Genomic DNA, 14,391 nt, shown 5'->3' on the forward strand with positions numbered 1-14,391 from the left:
TCTACCAAGGAAGATCCCAGAGATGCCTCGATCTTCTCTTTGTTTATGGTTGGAAACAAGGTTTTTTGTAGATGAGAAAAGAGATGTCTGAGTTCACAGACATCATCTCCATGGACGATGAATGAAAGAGGAGGACAAGTTGTGGGTTGATCAGTAAATTGAGGAGCGGGAAGGGAAAGAACTTATTCGTAATTTTAAAATAATTTGAAATCTATAGCAATTCCAAAGGTGAGGAGAAAACTTTTTATTTTATATTTAAAGTTGTACCATATATTTTGAAGAGGTTTTATTGGTTAAAATTTGTATCCAAAAAATTCTAAAAGAATCCATGAAAATGAAATTTTGGATACCAAAAGATTTTAATAGAATTTAAAAAGTCAAGTTTGAATACCACATGATTTTTTAAAACTCTATAAAAATTCAATTTAGATATCATTATATTTATATAGAATTTATAAAAATATATATTGAATATAACTATACTTTTAAAATCCATAAAAATTATTTAAATTAATTAAAAATCCAATATTAAATACATTCCTAATACTTAAAAACATCAAACTTTCAAAATTTACTCATATCATCCTTCCTTTGATCATTCTTGGGCGATAGCGATATACCTTTCGCGAAGGGCATCCTTCCTTTGATCATTCCTGGGCGATAGCGATATACCTTGCTGGGGGGGCGAAGGGCACATTTTCCTTTTCGTATCTGGTGTACCTTTCCACGATCCGGGCCTGCGGAACGAATCCATAAAAAGGAAAAGATAATGGAGACACTACAAGCAACTCCTATTCCATTCCCAGGCGCGCATTATTTCAGGGCGATCGATCTCCCTGTAGACGGCGGTCGTGGCGCAGATCAGCTCAGCTCAGCTATGAGAGCGCTTCTGTGCTTTCAAGCTGCCGTGCCCTCCGTGCTTTGCGCTTCCAAAGCAAACACCGGCACCGGCTTCGGTTTGCTTGGCCGCTGCCGCAGTCTCAGCTTTCCCCGATCGACCGGCCCCTTCATCCCGGCGCCATTGTGCAGCTTCTCCGGGAAACCGCCGACTCCTCCTACTTCGCCAACTCCGCCTTCGGAGGACTCCGGCAGCCATCAGGATGAGCAGGGAAGGGATCCTGTTGATGAACAGGTAATTTTTTTTTGAAACCTCTTTTCTCCTCCCTTTTTCAGAAAACTAAGTAGAAACACCATCCCTTTAATAAAATTTGTACCTTTGGTGGTAAGATTCACATTGCCACACACAATATAATCTTCTATTTTCAGTAAAAGAGGATCCTCTATATTGTCGGTAAAATATATGATTTTCATTTTGAATGCAGAACCAAAACTCTAGGGCTTGAACTACTGTCTCTGTTTTTCCTTTTTCAAATTTGAATATTAACTTCTATTCTAGGAATGAGAATTTAGAAGGAAAAAAATGGCATAACAATTTGAGTTTCTCCTTTCGACCTAGTATTTGGTAATGAGGGAGAAACTCCACTGCACCTACATCTCCTATGTCAATCAAGTGTAATTCTTCCTTCACTATCTCCTTTAGATGGTTGAAGTTCATCTTTTGCTCAAGTGTTTTAGCGATAAGGAAAAAACAATGTTGCACTCGCATCCTCCTTACAAACCCCACCCATGGCAAAGAAACTCCATCATGGCTTGTCCTAAACCCATACAAAGAAGGAGAATTGCATTAGGATACCATCCAACGTTAAAACATAGGCAAATGCTATGTATGGATTCATCAAACTTGCATCCTCCTTACCTTATATTTTGGGAGATGGACAACATATCTATATATGTTTCTCACCCTCTTCGACCCTCCAGGCTTTGCCATCTTCCATGTCCAAATAGTTGCTCTAGAAGATTCCATGATAGCCTCCTTGAATGAAAGGTTTGAGGCTTTCTCTCTGTCAAGCTTTCTTCCATTTGGCCTTCTTGACAATTGACGTCCACCTCTATAGAAGATTTTGCTCCATCATGCTTTGCCACCTCAAAAGGTCTCTCCATTATTGATGAAGATAAGAACTTGGAAAGATTGTGTGAGTTCTAAAAGAGGAACACGAAATGAAAAAGATGAAAAATTTCCTAATCAGTGTATAAAAATTAAGACATAGGACAGAACACAACATGTTTATTCTTTTAAAAACTTAGGTAACCATTACAATATTAAAAATATTTTAACATAATATTAATCACTCCCATTCTTTCATAGGGAGAAATAAATAGAAAACTGCAATTCTGGTTGGTGAGTTTACTATTTATGCTTTCCGTGTGGACATAGGAGCTTGACAAACCAACAATGTCTCAAATTCTAAAGATAGTAAATTATCATTAAGTGGTTTTGGAGAGTAAACAAAACTTCTCATTCACTCAAATAAGTTTGTATAAAATTCTTCATACCAATAGATTTGATACATAAAAAATGATACAAAATACCAAACGATTTATGATTTTTTTGCCAATAATATTACATGATACTGATAGCAAAAAATTTAGCATTAGTTAATAGTACTTTGCGTCATACATGAGGATTTGTCAATCCATCCTTATATCATGTGACATGTTTATCACATATTGCATTGTCATCTCTCTTTTTTTATCTATTTCAATTGTACAAATTAATTAAGATATATTTCAATTTTGCACAATAAGTAACTCATACTCTGCTTATCTCTAGCTCCAGGATTTAGAAATCAGCATCAAAGAGTACAATGCCTTATTAGCTCTAGTCCAAAAACACTTGGATCAGGTAACTACATACACTCATGCACTTCTGAATTGACTTTGTCATTTTGGTATAAAATCACATAAAATAATAAAGTTTATTGAAAACATTGATTAATTTTATTGAAAACAATTAGACATGGACATTTATTAAAGTTTTGCTTAATTTGATGAACTAGCTGATTCATATATGTTTTCTTATTTGTATCATGGTGTCACTTTCAGATCTAATTTTTACAATTTGTATTGCACAACATGTTAGATTTGGAATTTTTGTGATCTCATTTCCAATGTTTCTACATCTAATTTATATAATTTCTATAGCACAAGATTGTCATATTTAGAAGTAAATTAGTAATAAATGCATATGATATAATAAAAACTTGACTACTGGGCTCATAATTTTAGATATAATTATATATATATAGCCAAAAATTTAGCATTAGTTAATAGTTCTTTGTATCATACATGAGGATTTGTCAATCCATCCTTATATCATGTGACATGTTTATCATTTATATATATAATAATAATGAATATCAGTTATCGAAAATATATAGCACATATTGCATTGTCATCTCTCTCTTTTTATCTATTTCAATTGTACAAATTAACTATGATATATTTCAATTTTGCACAGTAAGTAACTCATACTCTGCTTTTGTCTAGCTCCATGATTTAGAAATCAGCATCAAAGAGCACAATGCCTTATTAGTTCTAGCCCAAAAACACTTGGATCAGGTAACTACTTACACTCATGCACTTCTTAATTGACTTTGTCATTTTGGTATAAAATTACATAAATAATAAAGTTTATTGAAAACATTGATTAATTTTATTGAAAACATTTAGACATTGACATTTATTAAAGTTTGCTTAATTTGATGAACTAGCTAATTCGTATATGTTTTCTTATTTGTATCATGTTGTCACTTTCAGATCTATTTTTTACAATTTGTACTCCAAAACATGTTAGATTTGGAATTTTTGTGATCTTATTTCCAATGTTTCTACATCTAATTTATATAATTTCTATAGCACAAGATTGTCATATTTAGAAGTAAATTAGTAATAAATGCATATGATATAATAAAAACTTGACTACTGGGCTCATAATTTTACATATAATTATATAATTTTTTTTAGTTAAGTGGAAGTGTTATGATCTAGGGCTTTAGAGGCCAAACAAGAAACTTTATATCGGCTATATTTTGACTAAGTGCACTATCCTTTGAACCAACTGACTCTGTCTTAATCCCCTCATGAACAAAAACCAAACAATTTAACTTTTTTTTTTTGGAGAAAAAGAGCTTCAGAAGGTGGCTAGTGATCAAGTTTTCTGCTCCAATCTTGGTCAGTGCTTGATAGACTGACTTGATGCTGGATTTACCTTTTGGGCTCTAAATCCACCATATTTCATCAACCATGTTCCCTAAAGCAATGAGAGTGCTTCTCATCTTATTGTTTAACACCTCCATATCAAATTCTGAATGCTTGAATTTGTGTTTATGATTGTCCAACACCCATTCCAATTTGTTGAAAGTTGAGTTCAGAGAACCTAATTTCTTTGTTGATACATACTTTGAATGCTTCTGTCTCATTGCACAGTGATGGGAAGGATGACCATTGTCCAGCCATAGGTGTGTCCTACTTCTGTCCTTGGGTTTGATATAGATGCTCATTGCCATGAAGTCTCTAATTGTAGGACAAGTTGTTCATCCAAACCCTTAAATAGTGCCAGTGCTTGATTTGTGTGATTTGGATGATCTCTGGCCAACCTAATTCTTATATCCTGTTGATCATTTTCGACCACCATGTTCTAAGTAGAGCCTAATCTTGATTTCTTCGGTTAATAATTCCCAATCCTCCACAGTGCAATGGCCTGATACATCTGTGCCAAGCCACTAGATGGCATTCAGGTGATGGCCCATCTGTGTCCTTCCCACAGGGAAGCTCATCTGAATTGGGAAGAGAATACACACTTGATATGTGTCTTGTTGGCTAAGTACACCATTTATCAGTGTAAAGCCCTACTACCACCTTTGGCGAAAACATTTTTTCCCATGCTTTAGCCGCTCAGTGACTTTGTTGATTTAAACTCTCCAAAAAATCTTGTCTGGTCCTTTGATGCCAAGTTGGTACCCCAAGTATCTGATAGGCAGCCTAGAATTAGTGACAGCACCTGAAGAGCTTTTTAAACATTGTTTCCGATATATGTTAATGAGCTTTTACTAGTACTCAATTCGAGCATGTAAGAATGATCATTAGCAGTGAAATTGGAAGATTTTTTTTTCCCAAATCTGAGTGCACTCGTACAATTCAAAATTCATTTCTGTAGCTCCATGTGAGAATCCTATGAAGAAGATCTGAAAAATGTTGAAATGCAAGCGAGATAATGGATCACATTGCCTCAAGCTCTTGTATTTCTGATCCAAGGTTGAGAAGCTCCATTTACTAGGACTGTGAGTTGTAGTTGCAATTTCTTCAATCTGCTTGATCCACCCTAGTGGAAACCCATGTAGCTCATGGATTAGATCAATGCTTCCCAGTTCGCATTGTCAAAAGCTTTTTCATAATTTTATTGTTATTGGTGCAAGCGTAGCACCACTTAAACATCTCAGTGGTTGCCACAAAAGCAATATTTGGCACCTTTGTTTTTTTTCCATGAAAAACCTATACTCACTTATCATTGAGCATAATTTTATTGTGATTGGTGCAAGCGTAGCACCACTTAAACATCTCGGTGGTTGCCACAAAAGCAATATTTGGCACCTTTGTTTTTTTTTTCCATGAAAAACCTATACTCACTTATCATTGAGCTGATGTATCTTTGCAGCCTTTTGCCTAGAACTCTAAAACTCAGTTTAATGCTAACGGTTTCAAGAGCAATTAGCTTGAAATAGGTCGTTAGTTGGGCTTTTTTAGGGATCAAGATGATGCAAGCTACCTTCATAGAAACTCTGAAATAATTGTCATGCATCTTGTCTGATGATGGCCCAACTACTGCATAGGAACTCAGCTCATATAGTCCTAGCTAGATTCTCTTGACTATTTGGGAAAATGGGTTTCAATCTTGTGACGAAAGACATGCATTGTTCTTAAAACAATTAATAGCTCCAGTGTCCAGATACTTATAGTTCATGAGTTCCATGCAGAAAGACTATGAGAAAGCTGAAGCTATCCGAGGCAGGATTCAGAATCGCGAAGAACATGGTAAAATGAACTCGAAGCCGCTTCTTCTGGAGGTCAGTTTTTCTCCATGATGAGCTCTTTCTACAAGATGAGATTTCATTAGTTTGCTTAGGACATTACTGATGCCAAGCTCAACTGCACATATATAACTTATGTGAATCATGTATTGTTATGCGTTTGTTACCATGGTATCCAGGCTGTTATTAACTTCACATTGGCAGTGGAGAAGTTGCGAGAAGGAGAAAATAAAAAGAGTGGCGAGTTAAAAACATTGATTGAGAGTGGCAAAAATTTGTGGGGAGCTTACAAGAAATGGAATGAGGACGTCGGACTTCAAGCACCAGAAGTGGAGGAGTGAATAGGACATAGATCTTTATGACTTTTGTTCCACAAATGGTAATCATAGTCTTGCCTAGTCAAGCATAATTCGTTCTCACCCAAACTCAAATCATGTTTCTTATTCTTATCTTGTTATGTCAATTGCGTACTGAAAGGTAGGTGGGGTTGCGATGCAAATGATAGTTTGATTAAAGCTAAAGATACTTTGAATACAATTTCAGAATGTGTTAGTCAATATTTTAAACACATCCACGCATGAGCAAGCATGATAAGGATGTAGATGGAGAGACAAAAATAAATAGTTTGATTACCAATTTAGAATGTGTTAACTTAGTCAATATTTTAATGGCATTCCTAGGAGAAAGTTGAGTTTTCATTGTGAGCTTGTTATGTTGAGGATGGCTTGGTGGCACGAGTGGTTGGATAGGAAGCTTAGGGCATTCACAACGGAGGTTTTTTCTGGTTTTTTTTATTTTTCTCTTTCCTACATGTCATCACAAATTAAGAAGTTGGGTTCGATTTTTTGAACCCAGCTTCTTAATCTCTCTCTTCAATTTTGGTAGGGGTAGCACAAAAAGTCAAAAACCTTCCTCACCATTGGAAATGCCCTTAGTAAAGGTTCTTGGACATTTTGCTTTTTAAGGCGATATTGTCTTACCGGTGTATTGGTATTCATCTCCTAAGATGTAATAACCTTCATAGTCCAAATTCGAAGACTTAATGCTAAACCTCCTTTAGGAATTAGAGAAGAGAAGATATAACAAAATCTTCCTTTTTGATGTTTAATGAGTTCCACAAAATCTCTTATTAGACTTTGTTAGGCTATGCACAGTGATGGACGCAGTGGGGAGGCTTCAGCCTCCCCTAACCTGGCCGCTGCCCACAGCCCAATAGTAAGAATTGTGGGTGATGCTTCAGCCCACAGGCACATGCGCACAATTCATTCTCCGGCAGCGAAGCTGTCGAAGAAGAAGGTTTTTTTTTTTTTGGTTACACAACGCTGTTTTGTTTAATTTTACTTGAACATTTTTTTTAAAAAAAAAAAATCAATCAGCCAACAAAATTGAGCCAAGTTGTCTAAGTCAAACAAATAAAAAAGAAAATCCTTTACTTAATCGTGGGTTTCTCCAGCCAAATGACTCATTCCTCTTATTTTTTCCGAATTCTCTACTTCTTCCTCATGTTTTCTTCCTAAAGGCTGAAATCCTAACCACCCCGAATCTCCAACCTCCACCTCCATCTCTATCCTCCAGGTGAAGGTTGCGCCTCCATCTCCAACCTCTGGGCGAAGGCTGCGGCAACAAACTCCAAGCAGACTTCAATACCTTCATAGGTGCCATTTGGATAAGGTTATATTTGTGTTTAAATTTTTTGAATATTTAATTTTTTTATATATTTACATAATTACATTTGTAGTTTACTAAATTAATTTGTGTGTTTAAATAGCAAGGATTTTAGGTTTATGATTATTATTTATTAAAATTATTTTTTTTATTTAAATTAAAATTAGGATTTTTAGAATTTGAATTAGAGAAATTGTGTGTGAATTTACATTATAAATTTTAGTAATTTTACATATTAAAATAGAAAATTTTAAATTTACAAGTTATAACTCTAATTATTCACTTTGTTTTATTCAAAATTTGAAGTTAATTGTGAATTATAATTAAATTACACAATACATATGGATTTATTTTTAGTTATTTATTTATGTAGGATATGGAGAGGCTTTTTAAATGAATTCATAGTTTTGGCTTCTCTAATAAGTCTAATGTTATTGAATAAGTGAAAAATTAATCTCGTGTAAAATTAAATTTGGATGTTATTGTTAGTGATTCGGGATTACGAAAACTAATTGAAGAATTTGATATTGCTATTCGAAATCAAGATAAAAAGAGTACACGCTCCGAGGGCCTTCTCAATCAAATGACCATGTGTATCCGAAAATAACTATTGGTAATCAAGAAAGGAGTTTTTAAGAAACTTGGTATAAAAAATATAGATGGCTAGAGTATAGTATATCAAAAAATATGACATTTTATTTTTGGTGTTATCTTTTCAAACCATTAAATAAAGAAAATGTAAATATTATCTTTATAAAATATGGATACAATAATTGAAAAAAGATATTTGAAAGATTCAATCATCATACGAGGATTATGAATAATTGTCACAATGAAACTAAAATACAATTGGAGTCTTTTCAAAGATAGATCCGCTACCTTAGCGGCCCCCCTAGTGTCGGCCCCACAGATATGGAGGGAGGTTCATGCAGGTACACAGTCAATAGGCGCATGGCGGAGTAAATCCCAAGTCATAAGTTCCTGAGAATCGACCCCTGGCCATTACGCCAGAGATACCATGCGCCCATCGTCTGCGCTACGCCCTGGGGGCCAATTGGAGTCTTTTCAAGATCAAAGGCACAGTGTAGGAAATATTTTACAAGCACATGGTCGCAGTATAAAAATTGATTATTGAACCCGTTTAACAACAATGTTGGATGTGACACGCTTTCTATTGAAGCAAGGATTATCTTTTCGAGGAATTAACACGTGCTTGAATGGTATAATCAACAAAATGAAGAGGTTTCCAAAGTTAAAGCAAAATGCTCTTACAAATAATTAATTGACTTCTCTAAAAATTCAAAAGGATTTAACATGTTATTGTGCCTCAAAGATCACACTTGTTATAATCAATGATATTGGAGATAAATTCTTTTCTTTGATGGTTGATGAGGTTTGAGATAGTTCAATAAAAAAAAAAGAAGCATATGTGAGTTGTTTTAAGGTATGTGAATAAAGAAGGATGTGTGATTGAACGATTTCTTACTGTTGTGCATATGTCTAACACTAGTTCTCATTTTTGAAATGGGGTATTGATATTTTATTTGTGCAACATGGTTTATCTAGATTGAGAGACCAAGGATATGATGAGACTTCAAATATGTGTGGAGTTCAATGGGTTGAATTCTTTGATACTAAAAAAAAAAATCTATTTGCAATGTTTGTTCACTGTCTCTCACCGGCTCCAAGTAGTTATTGATGTTGCCAATGACAACTTTATTGTGATTGGATTTTTTGGATATGTCACCATGATTGTAAATATATCTGGAACATCTTGTAAGAGAAGAGATCAATTTAAACATATTCAACATGATAAGATAATTGCTGAATTGGAAAGTAAAGAAATCACTAGTGGAAAAGAAAAAAAAATTAAGAAACTAGTTTAGCAAGACTTGGGAATACTCGTTGGGGATCACACTACTTAACATTACTTTATCTATGCTACTACAAAAAAAAATAAAAATGTGACAAATTTGTCAACGAATTTAAAAAAAAATCGTTGCAAAAATATTTTGTGACAAAATCTGCGATGAATATTTTTCGTCGCAAAAAACTCATCTATAAATATTTGCGACGAAAATAAAATTCATCCTAAATTCGTTGCAAATATTGTAAAATTTAAAAGTGGATTTTGCAACGATTTTTATATTTGTTGCTGATTTAGTGACGAAAATAAGAATTCATCGCAAACTTTGCGACAAATTCTTATTTTCGTCACAAAGTTATTTGGAAGATAAAAAAATTTAGAAATCAAATCTGCAACAACGTTTGATTTTTGCGACGAACTTTTAGATTCGTCGCAGAATCGGCGACAAATATCTAGATTCGTACCCGATTCTGTGACAAATTCTCGAATTTGTCGTAGATTTTTGCAACGAATCTGGAAATTTGTTGCAAAAATCTGCGACGAATCTGAAAATTCGTTGCAGAATCTATATTATTTTTTCGGTTATTATTATATTTTTGTGATAAAAATAATTTGTTGCAAAATTCGTCATAAAATCTATAGTATATTTTTCAGTTATTATTATAGTTTTACGATGAAAATAATTTGTTAAAAAATTCGTCACAAAATCTATAATATTTTTTCGGTTATTATTATAGTTTTGAGATGAAAATTATTTGTTGCAAAATTCCTCGCAGAATGTGGCGAATATGAAAAATTCATCGCAGATTGTGCAATAATTATGAAAAATTTGTCGCAGATTATGTGACGAATATGAAAATTCGTCGTAGATTCTGCGACGAATATGAAACTTCATCGCAAAATCTTGTAATATCTTTTAGTAGATTAGGATAGTTTTGCAATGAGAAAATGTTTGTCGCAAAATTTATCTCAAAACTACAACAAAAAAATGTTCATAGCAAAATTTACAATAAAAAAACTACTATATATGAACACAAAAAATAATTTTTACTTACTCCGACATTGATTTTCATTGTGTCTGACCAATACTGCTTCAAAACAATTAATAGTATTAACAAAAAAAAAACGTTTACAATCAAATAATTAATGTTCAAAAATACTAATTATGAGATAAATAAAATTCATTCAAGAAGATTCATCACCAAGATCGTCACCATCATTACCATCGGCACCAATATCACCAAAATCAGAAGGAGCGGAATTTAACTGAAGATGTCTCATAATTAAATCTTATTGTTGGTGCATAGACAACACTAATGAACAATACATTCTGCGTTTTGTCTATTTCTAACTTCTTTCATTCTGCATTTTGCCTGTTTTCAATAAATTACATTAATATTCAATAAATTACATTAATAAAAACACAGAGACAACACATTAATGAACAATATGTATCAAGCACACATACAAACAAAAATAAATAACATGAAATTGTGTACTAATGCTATCATTATTAATTAAAACCAGGGGTGTAGGTATACCAAACATAGGTCGACAAAGACCTTGAGTATCTCTCAAACATGTTTAATATACATCTGCTGAAATAATATACACAGTCAATTATATGGGTCGAAAAACACAAATAAACTCCCTATAAACAAGATTATAAAGTTGGTTCAAGCAATAAGCCCCGGCCATCTTGGCCAGGCAAGGGCAGCAAGGGTCGTGTAAGGGTTGGCCAAGGGCAGCAAGGGCCAGCCGCAGCCAGACAGGGCAGGCTGGGGCCGGACAGGGTTAGCCTCTATGTGCCAGGGCCAGCCGCTGGCGGTCAGGGCTAACCGCGGCCAACCAAGGTTCACCGCAAGTAATATAATGAGATCGATCAGCACAGTTGACTTTGATGTTTTAGAGAAATCTCATCCACTGAGTGAACCTTTTCACTTCCTAGAACCAATATAAAGTCAACTATGTTCATCTATCTCTGCACAGTCTACTTAAGGTTATGAGTAGGCTTATCTGAAACTTTGAAATGAGGCCTTGAAGAGATTGCCAAAGATGAAGTTGACACTGCCAACCATTTCAGGAGGCTTTGGTGGAACCTCAAGCTTCTGTTTCACCCTCAGCACCGTGTCTCCAAGTTGACCTTTTATCAAATCAATTGTCTTCTGATCGATTGGGTCGCCGGACATTTCTGAAAGATAGAAGGTATCGTTTCCAGATATTGAGATCTCTGCTCTCCTAATAGTTAAGCCGTTCTCACGGAATATCCTTGTAATCTCTGAGAGAAAACAACCTCTGTCCTCTGTAAAATTAAATTAGGAGATTAACACATAATTTTTTTTTTCATCTAATCCATTTTCTATTAAAAGGATAAACATATTATTCACCAATAAAATCAATGCTCTCCTTATTTTATATTTATAACAGAGCAAAAAAAATATATAAAAAAAGCCTCCCAAATTATATAAATACACCTATATAAAAAAAAACACTCATAAAATATTTTTACTCAGAGAGTACCGTACCCCATATTCCAACATTATTATTAGAACGATTAGACAGACTCACCTGCCGTGATGAGGTGGACTGACCCATGGAGGCTGACCATTTGGCAGGCCGAGTAGACTCGTCATCTTAGCGGATTGAAAAATCTCCAATTCAACCCAACTCAAGATGGGTTACGAGTTAGGCAAGTCACCATCAAAAAATAAAATAAAATAAAATAAAAAAAATCCACAACAAGCTTGGATTGACCCTCAGATTGCTCATCCAGTGAAGAGAAAATGTTCATAAAGCAAAATAGATATAACACCTATTACTCAAGAAAACCACTCTAAGCAAATTAAGAAAACTTACCATAAAGATGGTCATAAACCAATCTAGATACCCCAATTGCATCAATGCACTCTAAAAAAGCAGCAAGCGTGCTATAACTCTAATGAACATGAGAGAAGTGCCAAGGGACCTCAATGATGATTCAAAGTGCATGAGCTACTACTTTAGCATTTCATCACCCCACGGGCTAACCCAAGCTCGTTGCGGGTCGACTAGCGTAGCCGCTAACCCAAGTGGGTCGGCCCGCCTGAACCTGTCTCTAAATGGGTTGATAAAATTTCAACCTAATTCATTTAAATTATTTGGTGAGACGAACTAATCTAACTGGTCCAATTCAAATTGACGACTTTAATTGTTATAGCAACGGTTGAGTAGCTATTATAATATTTATAGGGATTAGAACTTATCTTCAACTTAGATTAAAGTTAAATAGACATTTTTTTTTTATGTTGTAGCAATTATATAATTATAGCTAAATTCTAAATCATAAAATCTACCTAAATCTTATTATATCAAAATATTCTTTATTCATTTGGTCAAAATTATTTAACTTCATTAAAATCAATTTAAATTAACAAAAGTCATTCTAAAAAAATATAGAAACTACTACGTAGTTGTTACTACACTACAAAAATATTGTATTAGATGTTATATATTATAGTAACTACATTATATTTTGCAGAAGGTCATATGTTGATCTTATGCACCCTACATGATCAGCCCTATAATAATTCACAAAGAGCTAAATTAGGAAATTAAATAGATCATCACATGGAAAGGTATTTCTTAAGATTTCATCGAGAATCGACCCTTGCTTCATTCTGCAACTCTATCATGTGATAATCAACTCAACCAAATCCTAGGGGCAATAGAAACTGTATTATATATAGTATAGCAAAAGATAATTATACTCATCTCAGACACCTCTCACAGCTTGTCTCCAGGTTATATAAAAGGAGATAAATCACAGGTTAGATTATAACCGACTGCCAAAGAATTAGTAGTGCAAGGAGAATAGCAATTACATTATACGTGGCAAAAGGCGAAGGAATAGCAATTACATTATAATATGACAAAATACGATTTGCTTGTTCCTAGCGCCCCTAGCGCCTCCGTCAATACGCCTCTAGGCTAACACAGAGGAAGTAAATCATGGGTGACTACTAGTCATTAATGCAGTGATCAAGACATGGGGGAAGACATGGTCGGATATACAGAGTTTCGACCTCATAACCTAATATGGCAATATCTCATACCTTAATTATCGCACCGCCTCAAGGGAACTAATAGTCATTACATTATAACAACTAGTCATAGTTGTCATAATATTACTAAAAATAGCCTCCAGGGCGTAGCGCAGACGATGAGTGCATGGTATCTCTGACGTAATGGTCAGGGGTCAATTCTCAGGAACTGACAACTTGGGGTTTACCCCGTCATGTACCTATGGCTTGTGTACCTGCATCTCCCTGCATATCCGTGAGGTTGACATTAAGGGACCGTTAAAATAACGGATCTATCTTTATAATATTACTAAAAATAAGAAAAGTATGGTAGGAGTTATACTAATTATTCGGTAGTTACTGCACATCTATAAAAAGTTACAATAACGACTGAAATAAAATGGTATTATGAAAAAAAAGAATATCTTATAAGGCGTCCTATAAAAGAGATATTTATGTATTTGGTGTTTCTTTTTATTTGAGATGCTGGTTGAACCATAAGTCGGAGGCCTCTTGGCCTCCCTCAGATTTGACCCTAGTGGTTTCTGTGACTCAAACAAGTAACAACTTTATTATTGCTTTAGAACTTCCCTTCATCCTCGATTACATTTGACAATTAATTTCGTAGAACTTGTTTTTCATCTGCAGTTCCTACAATTATGATGGATTTGTATAATTTTTTTTAAATGAAGCGTATAATCATGTGATACTGAGTTTCTAGACCATCCGCTACGAATACTTATCGATTTATCCTGATAATCGATAAAAAATTTTCATAGGATTAAACCAGTTGTTATAAATTTGGTGTTATCTGATTTAATATTTTTTTCATAGAACTCGTTCTCTTAGTGGTAAAGTGTTAGCAGATTAACCA

General features: G+C 34.2%; 1 protein-coding gene across 3 annotated transcripts; it reads left to right on the forward strand.

Annotated features, from left to right (window-relative positions):
- Positions 1 to 599: 599 nt before the first annotated feature.
- LOC122020383 lies at positions 600 to 6,426 on the forward strand. 3 transcript variants are annotated; one of them, XM_042578297.1, is made up of 5 exons: positions 600 to 1,132; positions 2,678 to 2,743; positions 3,388 to 3,459; positions 5,874 to 5,963; positions 6,107 to 6,426. In XM_042578297.1, the coding sequence occupies exons 1-5, from the start codon at positions 770 to 772 to the stop codon at positions 6,266 to 6,268; spliced, it is 753 nt and encodes a 250-aa protein (XP_042434231.1). In that variant the 5' UTR covers positions 600 to 769; the 3' UTR covers positions 6,269 to 6,426. The 3 variants fall into 3 exon arrangements, with proteins under 3 accessions (XP_042434231.1, XP_042434232.1, XP_042434230.1); XM_042578296.1 differs by having other exon boundaries at positions 604 to 1,132; positions 2,672 to 2,743; XM_042578298.1 differs by lacking the exon at positions 3,388 to 3,459 and having other exon boundaries at positions 601 to 1,132; positions 2,672 to 2,743.
- Positions 6,427 to 14,391: the final 7,965 nt, after the last annotated feature.

This window comes from Zingiber officinale, chromosome 9A (genome assembly GCF_018446385.1).
Source record: "Zingiber officinale cultivar Zhangliang chromosome 9A, Zo_v1.1, whole genome shotgun sequence".
In the NCBI taxonomy this organism is placed as follows: Eukaryota; Viridiplantae; Streptophyta; class Magnoliopsida; order Zingiberales; family Zingiberaceae; genus Zingiber; species Zingiber officinale.

Bases quoted from the DNA above. Each gene is read 5' to 3' on its own strand.
- LOC122020383 (XM_042578296.1), top strand. From the start codon at position 770: ATGGAGACACTACAAGCAACTCCTATTCCATTCCCAGGCGCGCATTAT. The intron at 2,744-3,387 runs GTAACTACATAC...GCTTTTGTCTAG, and splicing joins TCCAAAAACACTTGGATCAG to CTCCATGATTTAGAAATCAG. The intron at 3,460-5,873 runs GTAACTACTTAC...AGTTCCATGCAG, and splicing joins CCCAAAAACACTTGGATCAG to AAAGACTATGAGAAAGCTGA.